The sequence below is a fragment of the Rutilus rutilus genome (genome assembly GCF_951802725.1).
Source record: "Rutilus rutilus genome assembly, chromosome: 19".
Classification (NCBI taxonomy): Eukaryota; Metazoa; Chordata; class Actinopteri; order Cypriniformes; family Leuciscidae; genus Rutilus; species Rutilus rutilus.
In genome coordinates, this window is record NC_140232.1 from 18,470,466 (window position 1) to 18,488,139 (window position 17,674).

Sequence of the window (17,674 nt, forward strand, 5' to 3'; positions counted from 1 at the left end):
ATTCGTTAATCTCGATAGCTGTAATAGTAAAAACGTATAATAGCTGTAATAGTAAAAGTATGCGAGAGAGTTCCACATGTAATGCTAAATATTTCATATGCAAGCATGTCAGCCAATCACAGCAGTGGGCGTTTACACTGAAGTCTCACAGCAGACACGCCCCTTCAAACAGAGCGTTCAAATCAGAGGCTAAAATCAGGCTAGGAAAAATGCCTTTATTTCAAAATTATTAATTTTTTATCTTAAAAACATACTAACATTATATGGGCACCCCAGGAAACATTATAAAATAATAAAATGATCCATGTCATGGGACCTTTAAAATAATTAAATAAATATACATTTAAATGATAAAACAAATAATTCTATATTATAAATTATAACAATAGCCTATGTATTTATAAGTCATTAATGAAATTAAATTAATGAAATGAATTTATTACTCATTTAAATTACTAATATATACATATAAAATACTTTATAAAATATCAAATGTTGATTTAAATATTGATTATATAAAATATTTAAATCATATATATATATAAATATAACAATTATAAGTCATTGTATGTCATTTGATTTCATTATATTGATTTATAACTAATCATACCATTAAAACGAATAAAATAAATTATTTTAATTAAATATATAAATTAATTTATCAAGGTTATCATTCAAAATTTAGAATTTAAAATTTCTGTTAAGACGTTTTGAGGCAGAGTGACTAAACTATATAGCTAAGTAAAAAAAATCAAAGTACATTGACCAAGTTAGTGGATAAACAAAGGTTTTTTGTTTGTTTTTGTTTTTTAAACTTTATTTGAGTTTATCTGAGTAACATGTTTTTTTTTCTCTTACATTCCACTTGCTTTTCACATTCATATGTCATTGGCACCATCACAAACATACAATTTTCATACAATTTCTCGAGTCTTCCAGGTGATACTAGATTTTCCAGAAAACCTTCATTAAGTATGTAAAATGTTTCAAACAGCCCCCTTCCCAAGATAACAATGACCAAACCTTTTTCCAGTTACTCCCTCCCAAACTCCTCTCTAATAAATCTGTAATAAAAGTTATGTTTTGTAAATTTCCCTATGATCCATTAACCTTTTTGTAATGCAGAGCATATACATTTTACGACCCGCTTACAACATTTGTGTTAGTAACTAAAATAAAACAGATCTAGATCATAAAGTGGTCCATTACCTTTAAATGAAGTATCTCAACAGTGTTTAAAACTCTCATTATCAGAATCTCTCCGCCTACTTTACCGCCTCTATCTCCACACAGCTAAACTAAAACATATTTTTGAATACCAGAATAATGACAAAATAGATTTTAATACCCCAGATTTTCATAGCTTTGATTGGGTATAGCAAAGGTTACAGGATGTTACGTGATCTTTTCCCTCTGCTCTGTGTGGCCTAACATCGGACAGGCACCACTAGAGCATAGTTTCCGCACCTGCCTTCATAAATGCCACATAAAGCATCTAGAGGTGAAAAGACACTAACATGATGAACCTGACACACTCTCAGAAGAAAACAGACACTGGACCCATTAAAGTCAGATGGTTTTGTTTGTTATATAACAGATTTAACCAGAAAAATATCCAAAACTAGGTATTTAGATTGAATTGTTTAGCTTCCAAATTTGTGACTCGTTCAGAATGGGATGCAAAGGTCCAGTGCTGCCACACGCTGAGGTGTAAATACTAGTTGGTAGATCAAACGAGAGCGCTGACCAGCAGTGCCGGGCTCACTGATGTTTCCGTGAAGCTGTAAATGATCAGGCAACGGCCCTGTTTACTTCTCTTGTCATACTCAACTAGCGTCCCCTGCTGGTCAGGCTCAGGTTGATTGCGACTGCTCTCATTCGGTGGGGTGGGCGGGACGTCACTGTCAGGTCTCCCTGATGTTGTTGTCCTCCACCTTCAGGCCCTGTCAGTGTCAGGAGGCTGGAAGAGTCTCCTCACAGTGTCAGAGGCCTGCCACGCGCCCACTGCCCTCCCCACCAAAGAGCTGTCGTCAGTGTCAGCATCAGCTGGCCACAGGAGAATCTGCCCCCTGCTGTCAGCTGAACTGGACTTTTCACCTAATGTGCTTGGCTCAAGGTCGTTTCATCACTGGTTGCTTAACGGCTACCTGACCAAAGTCAATCTGGGCCAGGATCTGCTGACCCACATCAACCTGTTGTTGGCCGTGGTGGTGGGGATGGTGGTGATGGTGAGGATGGTGGGAGCCACCATGCCTTTCCGCACTACCGTGGTGATGACCGTGATGACCGTGTTCATGATGTTCATGATGATCGTGACGGTGAGGCCGTTCTTCCTCTGCTGGTGTATTCACATCTGTGGATTTCTTGCACTCTTCAAGTTGCAGTGAACTCTAATGACCAGAGGAAAAGGGCATATTGAAAATACAGCTTTTATTTTTTTTTCATAGCTTTGCCAAGAGAATTTGTGTTGGTGGGGTGAAGATGGGGTGGGGGGGGGTTACCTCTATGTTGCACTCTCCACAAATACCATCACAATAGGTTTTTCTTATAGCCTCCTCCACATGTGGGTGGCTCAGGATGGTGTATGGAAGAGACAGATGGTAAGTGAGTCGTCCACACCTGGTCGAAAAGGGTATTTAGTGGTATATTGATAAAGTAATATGGTAATCATGTTCGTTGGGTGAATTAAGCTGAATAAGTTTTGAGCTAAACCTGTCATAGACCAAAATGTCATCCTTCTCAGCATTCACGGCCTGCCAGACATCCGGCTGGCTGAGGTCTTGGGCGTAAAGGGTGATATTTAACAGTCTTTCTTCGAGCAAGTTGTGCAGATTTTGGGATCGTTCATCTCGGTTGTTTACCACCATGTAGGTTATATTTACATAACCTTGGTTCTCCAGCTTCAGGAGCAAGTCATTAAGCCTTGAAGAACATTCAACAAGTTGGGTTAGATAAATACACTTTGTGTAAACAGTACAGAGAAAACACTATCAAGAATGTGATATGGTTTTGAAAAACAAGGTTTCATCAAACTTCAGACTCACTTTGATGCTTGCTCCAAGCAGAACAGTCAGCTGGCCTGTAGGTAAGCCACCACTGTCACATGTCCATGAGCGTTCTTCATGGGCTCCACCTCCCCAACCTTCCACACAGGAGGAAGTTTACAGCGGGCTCCATCCGTCTCGCTCTCTGCACTGCAGCCCGCCAGGAGGCAGAGAGCTAGGGTAAGGCTGAGCGCCTTCCACATGACTCCAGACAACAAGCCCACTGACCTACACACAAAGATCAACAGTTTATGCCTCACATTCATAAAAAAGAAACCAAAGAAAAATACTTTTTCTTAAAAGCATAGCAGACATTTCAACTGTAAAATGCAGATACAATTCAAACCTTACAATCAGCAACAAAAATTTAAGATGCATATTTTATTCTTATATTGTATATTATTGTTTATTTATTAATTTTTATCTTAAAATGTCATATATACTTAAATATAATATACGATAACACATTATATTATATATTATTGTTTATTTTATTCATTTTTATATTAAAATGTCATATATACTTGCATATAATAGACGATAACACATTAGTATATATTTGTATTTATCTATATTTTATTATTTCTTTTATATTTTATTTATTATATTAAAATGTTACATCAATGTACTGATATATCAGTAAAATATACTGATACAATACTGATATTTAACTTAGCCTCGTTTGGTCCACACATAATAAAATTTCTGCCCACTCAGCAATTCCCGATCTGATCATATCTCATATCTGGTAATTAAAGGGATAGTTCACCCAAAAAAAATAATTCTGTCATCATTTAGGCTGCTCACCCTCAAGTTGTTCCAAATCTCTATAAATGTATTTTTTCTGCTGAACACTAAAGAAGATATTTTGAAGAATATGGGTAACCAAACAGTTGATGATGACCCATTTTTCATACAATGGAAGTCAATGGGGTCCATCTAATGTCTGGTTACCCATATTCTTCAAAATATCTTCTTTGTGTGAAAGAATATGAGCGTGAATAAATGATGACAACATTTTCATTTGAACTACCCCAGATTTCCTGATTAAAGTCAATGAACGCGAGTTTGGAGCAAGGTCCATAGTCCATCCAGATGCTAAGGACATTGCAAATTTATAACATGTAGTTGTCAGAGCTAAACTAATGTGCACGAACTGGTGCGCAAACAATGCATTAATATATAACTACATTAAAACTTCAAGCATCTAATTTTTAAGCCTATTTGAATAGTTTAAGAAATGCATAAGTAATCCAAAGATGTTGTTTTACAAAAGAACTAAAAAGAGCAAAAAGAATAAGATATCTCATAACTGAGGAGTGCACACTTACTTATTTTACTTGAGAGTCTTCAGCAGCGAAGCTTTCTTAGCTGATTCTAGACAAAAACAACCCGCTCCCAAACAGCTCCTCCTATTTATACTCCTCTTGTTTTTCCTGACTAAAAGCAGGGCAAAGGTCCCTCTGTCTCTGTTTCAAAAACTTTAATAGCTCACGTATTCACCCAGGGTTTACACGCATCAGCAAGAATATATATATATATAACCTCCATAATGTGTTTGAAGGGACAAGCCAGAACTTTAAGTTGAAAAAAAGTCTAAGTGCATTAGATATTTTATGTCACTACAAATTCTTTATAAAAATGTTTTTGTTTCTTCATGTCTCTGTTGTTAAAAGAAGAAGAAGAAGAAAAAGAAGAAAAACCCCCACAAAGTTAACTTTTGTTTTTGCTAAAAATGTCCAGAGAGGAAACAGTTAAAGAACTGCATTCCAGACTTCTGTTTTCCCTAAAACAGAAAGAGGGGGCTGGGTGCAACCCTGAAAAGAAAAACAACCAACTGAGTATCAGAGGACTGTGGACAGCGTGATTTTTAAAGCATTCATATGGAGAGAATCAATGATCAATGTGGATTTATTTGCATGGTTGACTCTTAACATCCTGTAATTTTTGTTTGTGCAGCAGTGCACAGCTGGGTTAGAGTCAGCACTTTTCCTGCTGAGATGAAACTTTGAAACTTCCTGTCTCCTTGCTGATCTTTGATAAACAACATGCAGCAGAAATTATGTAAGACAGGAGAAACAATGATAAAACACATTTACTTGGAAAAACGTACACATTCCAAATCTCTTACACATTAAAAATCTGTTTCAAACATTCGAAGAAAGTCTCAGGTTGACATTGTCTGTGATCCTTGTGTCTGGACCGGTTTATAATCAATTTCATTTAGTTAATCTTCATTATCAGGTCTCATGATTTGGAGTTTGACCGTGATGCACTTTAGATGCAGTTAACACAGATTTAGTGATTACTGACAGTTAATAGTTAACTTGAAGAAATGATTATGAAATAATTAAATAAGATGAACTGATTCTCAGACAACAATATAAGTCAATTCTTAATAAAGAAAAAAAAAAAGAAGTCCATGGAGAGTGCGACAACTGAACATTAAATATAAGGCATCTTCAGAAATTGTCTGATCTATTTGATTTTAGGTATGTAGGGGAATTACAGTTAAGCCACATGAAGAGATCATTGTGCTCTATGAAGACAGGAGTCAACGTTGAAGTTCAATCAGTTGACAGAGAGTTTCCTGAAGACAAAGTTCTCCCTACTTCCAAAGGCCATAGAAAATGAGTAAGAGGATCCAGCCTCAAACTTACTTAAGATACAGAAACAATACTTATAGTCAAATGGACAAGTTGATTTCATTTCTACAGGTTTTGATAGGTTAAGATAACTTTAGCAACATCTGAACATGGTATTCTGTTCTTTAAGCAAATTAAGTTATTCCAAGACATTTATCTTTTGACACTCTGTCCTATTATACATGCAACTTTGGTAGGGTCACAGGGAAATCATAGCTCTGTTTGGTTCATATTTGAAAGTGGAAATGAAGCCGTCAGTCAAGTTAACATTACTTAGTAAATGGATTTCCACTCGAATCATAAATTATATAACAAGCATGATAAACCATTTAAAAAAAAAAAAACTATGTTTTGTTAAAACTTTTGTAGTGAAGGGGGTGGATTGGAATCCACTGCTGCTTCAATGTATGTAATGAGTGATTATAATCAAGGTATTAATCATTATTTTTCCTTCTAAATATCACATGAGTTAAATGACTTCTCTAAGCTTGTGAGATTTTACTTTTTTATAGAAGTTACCAGTGTGATCACTGAAATGTTCTTTTCATATATTCTCTGTCTGTATTTGATATCTGAATTCAGTAAAAGTGCTTGCTCATTTAGCCCGGCTTCCAGAAATTAAATATGTAAAGATGTTTTGTTTGAGAAAGGTCTTCAACGTGTGTCAATAAATACATCATCATTTTTCTAGGGTACTCTGACAACTATGGTCACAGGGGTCAATGAAGTCTATAGTTTAAGGGACCATCTCTTTGTTAAAACTTTACTTTCCATTTAGACTAAAGTGTAGTTCTCCTTGAGAGAGAGAACGCATTATCTTGATGTTTTGAGAGGACTCTCCTGTTTATAGTTAGAGCCTGGCCAAATCCAACCTTGGAAAAGCTGTGTGTCCGTGTGTGTGTTAGTCTTTTTGGTTGCAGGTTAAGGAACCACTGGCATTATTGGAGATTGACTAAGTTGGTGTTCTGGACATGTTGGCGCCCAGCAACCCAAATCTGAGACCTGAAACCTTCAGGGTCCAAGTGTCAGCTGCATAATCGATGGAGATATGCTTCAATCTATCTGTATGGAAAATTGCTATGTTAATCTATTTATTAGTCAATCAGAAACTGCAACTTGAAGCAAGGACGTAGCTTAGACCTTGGTGAAGGGTATTGCTGTGATCTTTGTAACTGTAAGCGGGGCGGCCTACGAACTCCTGTGTGAGTCTTGAAGATGACTTCTGCTGATGAAACTGCAAACTATCTTCAGTAAAACTGTTCTTCAAATTATTATAATTCTGACTCTGGGTCTTCTTTCAAACATCTGGTCCTTGGGTCCTAAACTGTTACCCCCATAACAGTAGCAAGGGTGCTGCCATAATTGCAGTACAACCTGTGCTAGAACCTTTTTCTTTTTGTTGAAATCAATATACTAAATAATATTACATTGAATTAATTTCCATAGATATGAATTAAGATTATGCTGTATTTAATTTTACAGTTTTTTTTTTTTTTTTGCTTCCAACAATCAAAGCTATAGCTTCTTGCTAGACCTTTTACGTTAAAAATGATCAGTTTTAATGTCATAATGCTTAAGAAACCCACTCTAAATCGAACACTTTTAGAAAATTACAGTCCGGTCTCCCTTCTTCCATTTGTTGCAAAAACACTTGTGTTTAACCAAGTCTCTGCCTTTCTCACAGAACAACCTCCTGGACAACAACCAGTCTGGTTTCAAAAGCGGCCACTCAACTGAGACTGCCCTGCTCTCTGTTATTGAAGCTCTGAGACTGGCAAGAGCAGCTTCCAAATCCTCAGTACTCATCCTGCTGGATCTGTCGGCTGCTTTTGACACAGTTAACCACCAGATCCTCCTGTCAACCCTCATGACGAAGAGCATCTCAGCAACCGCACTCCAAAGTCTTACCTCTCAGCTAGGTCCTTCAGGGTGTTGTGGAGGGGTGAGGTGTCTAAGAGTCGCAACATCTAGCTACAGGGAAGTGAGGATTTCTTTAAGACTGCAAGGGAAGCTCGGCTTCCCCTATAATGTCAAAAAATTAATGGTCAAATATGTACTATTGTGTTAACATTTTATTGACTAAAAATGCGTTAGAAAACGTTCATCTCAAAGATGAGTTTGTTCAGAATCAGTTACATATAACAGGTCGGGGGACTCGATTTCCTTCTCATACATTCGCGTAGCGTCACAGTGCATTTCCCTGTTGAAGTCCAGCGTCCATTGACTTCAATGGGGCTGCTTGAACAGTTTTTTTCAGTGCTTCGAAACTAGACGGTCATTGGATAAATGCTGCGATTATGTCCCGCCCACGGACGCTCAGCGTCTCTGGGGGTGAATGAGGAGTGGGCTGGCCTGGACTCCGGGCTTCTGCGTGATGATTGGAGGGTCTGTCGAAAGGCTGCATCTCCTTTTGATTGACAGCTATTTCATACAATAAAAAGTCGCTGACGCTGAAGCTATTGGAGCTCACTCCCATCGCGGATTTTTCAACTATAGTCGAAAGACAAACTGGCTGCAGCAACCTATTTCTTGGTATTTGCTTGTCGAAATTGCTAGCCAATTTTCATAATACATTTCACACAATTATACATGTATACCTTTATTATATTATTACTTATTATATTTTATATTATTATTAGTAATAATTCAAAAATAATTTAAAAATATATATTATTAGTAGTAGTATTATTATACTTTATTATATTATTATTTATACCTTTATTATATTATTACATTTATACAATTATATTTAACTCTGCTGGCCAAGTCACTGGAAAAGACGCCAAGATGGTACGACAGGGTCACAGAGCATTTTCTTGAAAAGGAACGTAGAATTTACGTATAAATAAATGGACAATTTTTATGATGTAGGCCGAAAATGAGCTTCCCCTCTTCGAAAGACCAGCAGCCGCCACTGCTACAGGGGTACCTCAGGGCTCAGTGGACCACTTCTCTTCTCTTCTCCATCTCCATGTCATCATTAGGATCTGTCATTCAGGCAGGCCCCATCCACACTACTGCGTTTTCGTTTAGAAACGGAGAATTAATCCGGGTCGGCAGCGTTTCTAAACTTCTCCGTTTTGGGTCTCCGTTTTTGTCGTTTTAGTGTGGACGGGAGGTGCAAACGTAGCAAAAGGTCTCCGTTTTTAAACGAAAACGCAGTAGTGTGGACAGGGCCTCAGAAACATGTTTTTTCCAATCACTGCTACACTGAAGACATACATCTCATTCCAGCCAGATGATCTGACAGTAGCTGCTCGCATCTCAGCCTGCCTGACAGACATTTCTTGCTGGATGGAGGACCACCAACTTCAACTCAACCTTGCGAAGACAGAACTGCTTGTGGTCTCAGTCAGCCCAACACTTCATCATAATTTCTCCATTCAGCTAGGTTCGTCAACCATAACTCCATCCAGGACAACCAGGATCCTTGGAGTTGAGATTGATGATCAGTTAGAACTTCACAGACCACATTGCTAGAACTGCCCGGTCCTGCAGATTTGCCTTATACAACATTAAGAGGATCAGGCCCTTCCTATCGAAGCATGCTACACAACTCCTTATCCAAGCTCTGATTCTATCCAGACTGGACTATTGTAATGCTCTCTTGGCAGGCCTTCCAGCATGCACTGCCAAACCTCTGCATCTGATCCAGAATGCTGCAGCGAGAGTGGTCTTTAACGAGCTGAAGAGAGCGCACGTCACACCTCGCCTCAAACTTGCTTTGGTTGCCAATTGCCGTTCGCATCAAATTCAAGGCACTGATGCTTACCTATGCAGAACAACCACTGGCTCTGCACCCCATACCTAAACTCACTACTTTAAATGTATGTGCACTCCAGAAGCTTGCGTTTTGCAAGTGAACGGCGCCTTGTGGTGCCATTCCAAAGAGGCACAAAAGCACTTTCACGGACCTTTACCTTGACAGTTCCCTGCTGGTGGAATGACCTGCCTAACTCAACCCGAGCTGCTGAGTCTTTAGTCAAGAAATGTCTCAACACTTGAACCATTAATACTAACACTTAATCTATCTATAAAATTTAAAAAAACACACCTTGCTACTGTGCTAGACTAACTAGGACAGATCACAGCACTTGCATATTGCTTCCCTGTTGTTAGTTTGATTGCTTTCCTCATTTGTAAGTCACTTTGGATAAAGGCGTCTGCTAAATGATTAAATGTAAAAAGATTTTTTTCCAATGCCTATATATTACACTGAATTATTGATTGACAGACAAAGCTCTCCACTGCCCTCCTGAGGCACGCTTGAGATAACACCTGTAATATTTGACGATATATTATAGGTGTTATCTCAAGCGTGCCTCAGGAGGGCAGTGGAGAGCTTTGTCTGTCAATCAATAATTCAGTGTAATAAATGCATTGAAAAAAAAATCTCTCACAAATTACATTGCAATATATAGCTACAATTAATTTTCAACAATTAACTGATCAGAATAAATATTTTCATTTAAATAAATTCTGATTTATTTCTAGTAATTTGTGTATTTTTATTATTATAATTATTTGTGTTATTAAACAGAAGCAACTATACTGGATGACAATCACACCCCCAAAAAAGTGCCTATTTGCGATAAGGTTTCACTGCTAAATAAGAAGGGACATTTCTCCATTATTAATATCTGTTTCATGGCATAAGTCTATACTTTAGCCATGGCATTGAATGTTGCAAGCATAGCAACAAAAAAATATATATCTTTAAATCAAGATACATTTACTTGAGATGTAAATGTAAACTAAAGTCTTGAAAAATGTAACAAAACGAAGTTAGTTTATGCTTAAAACAAGAACAAATATTTATCAATGAGTTATGAAACCTTCCCTTTGAATTAAGTAGATTTTTCTAAGCCCATTGGAAGATATTTGTTCTTGTTTTAATAAACTCACTTCATTTTGATCAGTTTCACAGAAGAAAAAAAAAAGGATTTAATATTTTATGTAATTTATCAATCTTGATTTAAGAATCTGTAGACATTTGCACTGGAAAACCAGTCAAAAAACTATTCTAGTGGTTGGAAGCAGAGCTATTCAAGCTTTTAATTTTGGTCAAATGAATTAAAATATTATATCTTTTGGAAGTTGTATACTCAAACTCTGAATTGTTGCTAACATAACTCATTGTGTTTCTCCCTAGACATTTACATTTAGAGAACACATTGACGTATTGTGCTCACTTAAATTTGTCTTTACTTGGTCTAGTCTAAAATATACCTTCATAAAACCTGCAGAACCCCTGGTCTTGGTTGTTCCCTGTCTTGTGTTGTAGCCTACAATTAGCAATAAATAAATAAATAAAAATTGAGGCTGAAAGAGTAGCCTATGTACAAGGCTTTGATTGGCTTTCGTATAAAGCTTTACTAGTTTGTAAAATGTAAATATAGAGCACATTATAGCCTAAATAACTTGCATTTATTAGCATTTGTGTTTTGTTTTAACCAAAATCAAGTTGCCAGCCAAGATTATTTACTTATTTACCATCTACCATCACATCACAGACATTCATAGGCACTGCCAACAGAGACTTTGTCATACGTAAAACTCAGGACTTTTTCAGTCAAAACCACACCGAGAATTTTTCTTATCATTGAACCCATCCTCCTGTATTGTGCCACCTGCGATTTCACTATATGCTTTCTCTCACTAATAGAAACGAGCTCCTTAAAATCACTAACACTTCCTCAAAAATAATTGGTCTTCCCACACCCAGCTCTCATTGACACTGCTACCATTAGTAGAGCAAACACCATTATACAATATCCCAGCCACCCTCTTAACTCATGTTTTACCCTTCTTCCCTCAGGCCGCAGATAGACAAAGCGTTGAATTATTTACTGTAAGTAAAAAACAGTTTTTTTTTTTTTGCAATTATGTCTATTTATGTGTCCAAAATTCTGTGTGGTATGTGCATGTTATGCGTGTTGAATGTTGCTCCTGGTACAGTCTGTGAAAACAAATTTCCTCTATCGAGGACGATAAAGAATGAATCTGAATCTGAATCTTATTTACCTTTTCCATACTTGAATATAACGGGTCGTTGTTGGGCACCGTTGCTTTGGTAACCGGCACCTATAAGCCTCGCGCGATAAAACTCATCCGCAAGGGTTTATGGGAACTCGAGGCCAGAGTAGAACGACCGCCCTTTTTCGACGAGCGGAGGAAAAACAGCACATTGATCGCTTCAGGCCTCCAACGCGTATAAACAACCGCAATAAGCATCAGAGCGTCACCCGGGGTAAGTTCTCCGGAGCGTTAGACGCCCGGCGTCACTCATTATTTAGCTGAAAGTGAGTTTGTCTGATTAAAATAGCATTTTAATGCGCGATTTGATGACGTAACGACAATGGTCCAGAAAACAAATGGCGAATGCGTTAGCAGCCACAGGCCCAGCGTGCGAGGAACATGAAGCTGACCTGCACACAGTGCTTTTTTTTTTGCCGTTTGTATATTTCTGTAGGATCTCTATACGGTTGGGCTGTTGAAGTACGTGGCTTTTACAGCAGTAAACCCGCTGGGTGTAAAGCTGCCAGTCTTGCGTAGAGAAGCTCCCTGTAGAAATGCGCGCTTATTCGGTATGCTGCTTAGATATGCCCGCTAATCTATGGATCTGTTGGCATAGGGGCCATTACAAAGTATGTGCCTAATTTATCTAAAAGCATTATCTGTGTTGAATGAAACAATTATGTTAAATATTGCAGATAAATAGCCTTGCACTAAAAATGCTTTGACATTTAACAGTTTAATCTTGTAGCCAAATTTTTTTTTTTTTATTGTAAATGCTTTTTGTTACCAAGAGGTCACATGCATCTTCATTTCTTTATTATTATTATTATAATTATTATAACATAAGTATTATACATCAATAATTTTCTTATTCCATCATGTTTTTTTCCCCTTCTTCATAGTACTTGCATGCGCAGGGCAAGGGCTGAACCATGTCAGTTGATGGAGATGTTGACTATGGGCATGAGTTTCCAGCCCATTATAAAGTGATGCTTGACAAACTGAATGAGCAGCGTCAGCTGGATCAGTTCACAGACATCACTCTCATTGTGGATGGTAAGGTTTCCAGTCTGTTTCTCTTAACCTAATGCCTTTCTGAATTATGCTAAATGTTATACAGTCAAATTAAAAGTTGCACATATTCGGTGGTGCTGATGATTTCTGGTTATTTAACAGGACATCAGTTTAGGGCCCACAAAGCTGTTTTGGCTGCATGCAGTCAGTTTTTCCACAAATTCTTCCAGGACTTCACTCAAGAGCCTCTAGTGGAGATTGAAGGTACCTAACAATACATACAATTGTATGGAACCAAAAATGGTTATATATTATTGCCATAATGAAGAGTATAGTATTACCTTTTTCCTATTGCCTATATTTCCTGGATAATGGCAGTTTTAATCAGCAAAGCGGTCTAATCTGGAAGTGCCTTTCTGCAAAACAGTATAGTTTTCTGCTTGTTGGCAGAATTTTTTTAATTGAAGACAGATATACTTCAGTAGAGGTCTTCTTGGGTCCTAAGAGCTGCCTCGAATCAATTCTTACCCAATTTTTATAAAAGAAAAACCAGAGTCTGACCCAGGACTAGAGATGCACTGGTCGACCGGCCATAAATAGGAACTGGCTGGTTTTTGCTCCAAACACACGTTTTTTTTAAGTTTCATTTTGATAATTTACCAAAATGTCATTTGTTGACAAATAAGAAACACCATGGGAGGTGTAGTGTGTAAATGTATAATGTAGTAAATGTATGCCTATCTTCCTACCTTATTTGTTGATGAAATTAATTTTCTTCATAACGTTTACATTAGCTACAGTACATTTGAATGTTTTAGGAAAGTAATATTTTTGGTAATATTAATAAATTAACACGCCAATAGCTGCTCTCAATCTCTCGAATGGAGTGCACTGCATGCACCAGTATCCAGGAGGTTTTGGTAATTTACACACAGAAGCACAAAATCAGTCCCAGTGTTGGGAGTTTTTTTGTAAATAATTTTTATAAATTGATGGGACAAGATTGTTCATACCTGTTGCTGAATAGGCCATTCTAGGATGACACATTTTTTTTTAATTTTAAGAGAATATTCCCCAACATGACATTTTGTCAAAATCCTTTATCCTTGAAGCATGTTCTGTTAGATTGTGCTGGTATTAATACTTTGAAAAACCTTTTTTTATTCAGTTAACATTTTGGAAGTTTTTTTTTTTTTTACAAAGTTAAATCAAATATATATATATTAGAATTTTGGCAAATATAGATTTTAAAAACCGATATAGTTTACTTTAGATTTTTTCTTGCCTTGAAAATAGCCACAGAAGCTGGGATGTTGGCATGGTGTTAAAAAATAAACAAATGAATACATAGAAGCACAGATTGACTGAGAAGAAAGGGGTTATTAACATTAAACGCCCAAAACAAATAATGGAAAGTTGGCATATTTTAAAAGATTTTCAGATATTCTTGGGACCATTGTGTAAAAGCACATTTGTTTTACCAGAAACCAGAGGCTACTAATATCAGACCTGAATCCGCTCGGGTTGGACCTCATGTTTTTGGTTCCAACAAGTGGACCAGTTGACAAAACGCACATTTCTGCCGTTGCACGTTACGTACCCCCAGCCCCGATTGTGAAAATCAAAAAATGACTCCAGAATGTTATATGCTCAAATAATAAACATTACTTCAATATTTCTGTTGCAATGAACAGGTGTTGGCAACATTGCCTTCCGCCACCTAATGGAGTTCACTTATACGGCTACGTTAGCTGTGGATGGTGAGGAAGAAGTCAGTGATGTCTGGAGAGCAGCAGAGTACCTTCAAATGCAGGAGGCAATTAAAGCCTTGAACAACAGGTTACTCACCTATTCTACTTCTCAAAAAAATGTTCTTCTGCTTGATTTGATCTTGTAGTTCAGGGTTTCTCAAACTCGGTCCTGGAGGGCCACTGTCCTGCACAGTTTAGCTCCAACCCTGATCAAACACACCTAGCTGTGAGTTTCTAGTGATCCTGAAGACATTGATTAGCTTGCTCAGGTGTGTTTGATCAGGGTTGGAGCTAAACTGTGCAGGACAGAGTTTGAGAAACCCTATTGTAGTTGATTATTAAACTATTAGTTTTCTTCTCCCACCTAGAAGGAATGGTACCACCTCATTAAACCCCTCCCAGGCCTTGGCTGGAAAGAGCAAGGCTAAGAAGAGGAAGATCGCAGAGACCTTCAATGTGATCACTGAGACTCTTCCTTCAGTGGAGACTGAATCTGTTGAAATCGAGGTGGAGGTTGATGAGGAACATATCGAGGTGGAGGAAAGCGGTCTGGTGGAGGTAGTGGATGCTGCCAGGAGTTCCACCGAACCGTCTTCGGATGACTCCGCATTGGCTTTGCTGGCTGATATCACTAGCAAGTACCAACAGGAAGAGCAGACACTCCATGTGATGAAAAAGGAGGATGAGACAGTAGTCGTGCCGGAAGAGGCTGTGATTGCCTCCAAGACGCTGGAGAATATTGAAGTGGTGGAGGTCCAGATCTCTCAGCTGGACAACCTTTTCCGTTGTGACAAGTGTGACCGCTGCTTCAAACTCTACTACCACCTCAAACAGCACATGAAGACTCACACCGCTACCCCGGATAGGGGCTTTGTCTGCAGGCACTGTGGCAAAGTATATGCTCGTGAAGGAGCCCTTAAACAGCACCTGAATAATTCTCATTTTGATGCGGAGGAACAGTCCCGACGGCAGAAAAAGAAAGTGCATGTTTGCGAGTACTGTGAAAAGCAGTTTGACCATTTTGGACATTTCAAAGAGCATTTAAGGAAGCACACAGGTGTGTGAGTGAGCTATTATGAGGTTAAATGTGTCTTAATAAATGTATTCAAGTTTAATATTTAATCAGTTTTTCACTTATCCATATATGTTTAGGTGAGAAACCCTTTGAGTGTCCAGAATGCCATGAACGTTTTGCCAGGAATAGTACGCTGAAGTGCCACATGTCAGCGTGTCAAAATGGCTCTGGAGCCAAAAAAGGGCGAAAGAAGCTCTATGAATGCCAGGTTGGTTTTTACCAATAACATATTGTCCAAACATGTATTTTAATATACCAAGCTTTCTGAAAAACTCACTTATGATGATAATTGCAATTTATGATTTAAACTCCGGGTTTGCTGTCCTTGTACTGTAAAATGTGTAATATTACACTGTAAAATATAATTTAGTTGAGAGTACAACTGTAAAATCACAATGCTAATATTTATGGTTGTCTTAACATCTTCAGTTTTGAATGTCAAAGCATCATTTTGATAGAAAAACACAGGTTATTAATTCTTATCTATTGTTGACAACTGATTTATAAGCGCTTATTACAAGTTTGGGGAGATAGTTGGTGCGAGTTGCCTACCAAAATGCACATTATAAGTGACCAAAACTCACAGAACTTGGCGAGATGAGTTTGTGTAGACTGTAGAGCAGCATTTATTGTGATCTGAGCCTCTATCAGGCACTAAAAACACCAGAGCAAGAGCTGTTAGCGTGCAAGAACTGTTCAGTGCTTCACTCAGAAACGCGATGTATGCATTTTATATAATGGATGCATTATTTTCATGCAGCCCTATTCACTTATATTTCTATTCACTCATCTTTTTTTCGCACCTCAGGTCTGTAGCAGTGTTTTCAATAGTTGGGAGCAGTTCAAGGACCATTTGGTGACCCACACGGGTGAGAAACCCAATCATTGCACCCTCTGCGATCAGTGGTTCACACAACCCAGAGACCTCCATACTCATCTGCAAGAACACCACGACTTACAGGAAAAGGTTATCGTCACAGAGGAAGTCATGATTTCAGACCCAACCACAGTCTTGACTATGGCAGAGGTTGTGGAGGGAGAGGAGGGGGTTATACTGGAGGGTGGCATACGGGTGGAGCATGTTACTGTGGAGCCGGTGGATGTTGTTGCTGTTGAGGAGACTCTAGTGGCGGAGGAAGAGACGCCTCAGACGGAAGGTGGGGTGGAAGAGACAGTGGTTTTACAAGTAGACGGTGAGAGATTGAAAGAGCAAGCAATGGACATCCAAATTGCACAGGTGACTGTTGCAGTACCAGCAGACTGTGACGTTAAACAAGAGGCCGTGGACCATTCGGAAGAAGAAAAGATTGCAAATGTATGAAAGGCTTCTGCTGTGCATGGACACTTTCAGAATGAAATGGGGAGATTAACCAGGCCTTTTCTCCTTTCCCACCCCTTAAATTATACAGTAATGCTCATTGTAGTGTCATCCAACAAAGCTGGATCACCTGCTTAATTTCTTTCAGCTATGCGTATGAATTCTCTGAAAGCAGTGTCTCTATAAATCTGATCACAGGTTCAGTCATGTTTTTAATGTATGTTGTGGATAAGAATAGTAAGAGATGTAATTGATTTCGAGAATAATGCACGTCGCCAAGACTGTTTCTGGGGTGGAAGAAATGTTTTTTTTTTTGTTTTTGGATGTATGTTTATAGTGTGTGTGTAAGAAGCTTATTTTCATAAAATAAAAAAAAAGTGCAAAATGTGTTCCCAAATAATCCAGAGAAACATAAATGCAGTCCTGGCTTGGTTTTTTTTTTTTTTTTTTTTTTTTTATGCTGAATTACAGTGATCATGCAGATGCTAGAGGAGAGAGAAATCTGAATGTCTGCAACCTTGTGAAATGTTTGTCACAGATTGAAACCCTGAGCCTATTTTGAGTAGTTGCATTATTAATTGGGACATGAAGCAACTCTTTACTGCTGAAGCAGACATGTGTTAAAGGTCTTTTCAAACAGAGGTGCGTTGGCCGCCAGGGAACCTCAAGATTGGTGGCTTTCAACCAGGGGGGTCATCAGCAAACTTCTAAGAGGGCTGCAGGAAGATGCAAATAAGAAGAAAATAAGAAAACCTTTTTTTTATTTGAACAGCGTGTTGGATAGTGGGGAGCCTAAAAAATAGGATTAT

At 38.1% G+C, this 17,674-nt stretch overlaps 2 protein-coding genes across 4 annotated transcripts; one reads left to right on the forward strand and one right to left on the reverse strand.

Moving 5' to 3' along the window:
• Positions 1-770: 770 nt before the first annotated feature.
• On the reverse strand, positions 771-4,861 carry selenop (selenoprotein P). Its single transcript, XM_084389876.1, has 5 exons — positions 4,376-4,861; positions 3,045-3,272; positions 2,713-2,922; positions 2,502-2,619; positions 771-2,390 (listed from the first exon to the last, which is right to left on the reverse strand). Exons 2-5 carry the CDS (start codon positions 3,245-3,247, stop codon positions 2,043-2,045), a joined length of 879 nt encoding a protein of 292 aa, XP_084246002.1. The 5' UTR covers positions 3,248-3,272; positions 4,376-4,861; the 3' UTR covers positions 771-2,042.
• Positions 4,862-11,808: 6,947 nt separating this feature from the next.
• znf131 (zinc finger protein 131) lies at positions 11,809-17,403 on the forward strand. Of its 3 annotated transcripts, none has more exons than XM_084389879.1 (7): positions 11,809-11,939; positions 12,610-12,763; positions 12,884-12,985; positions 14,416-14,560; positions 14,841-15,529; positions 15,625-15,755; positions 16,356-17,403. In XM_084389879.1, the coding sequence occupies exons 2-7, from the start codon at positions 12,640-12,642 to the stop codon at positions 16,866-16,868; spliced, it is 1,704 nt and encodes a 567-aa protein (XP_084246005.1). In that variant the 5' UTR covers positions 11,809-11,939; positions 12,610-12,639; the 3' UTR covers positions 16,869-17,403. The 3 variants fall into 3 exon arrangements, with proteins under 3 accessions (XP_084246005.1, XP_084246007.1, XP_084246006.1); XM_084389881.1 differs by having other exon boundaries at positions 14,844-15,529; positions 16,356-17,296; XM_084389880.1 differs by having other exon boundaries at positions 11,895-12,336; positions 16,356-17,296.
• The last annotated feature ends 271 nt before the right edge of the window (positions 17,404-17,674 follow it).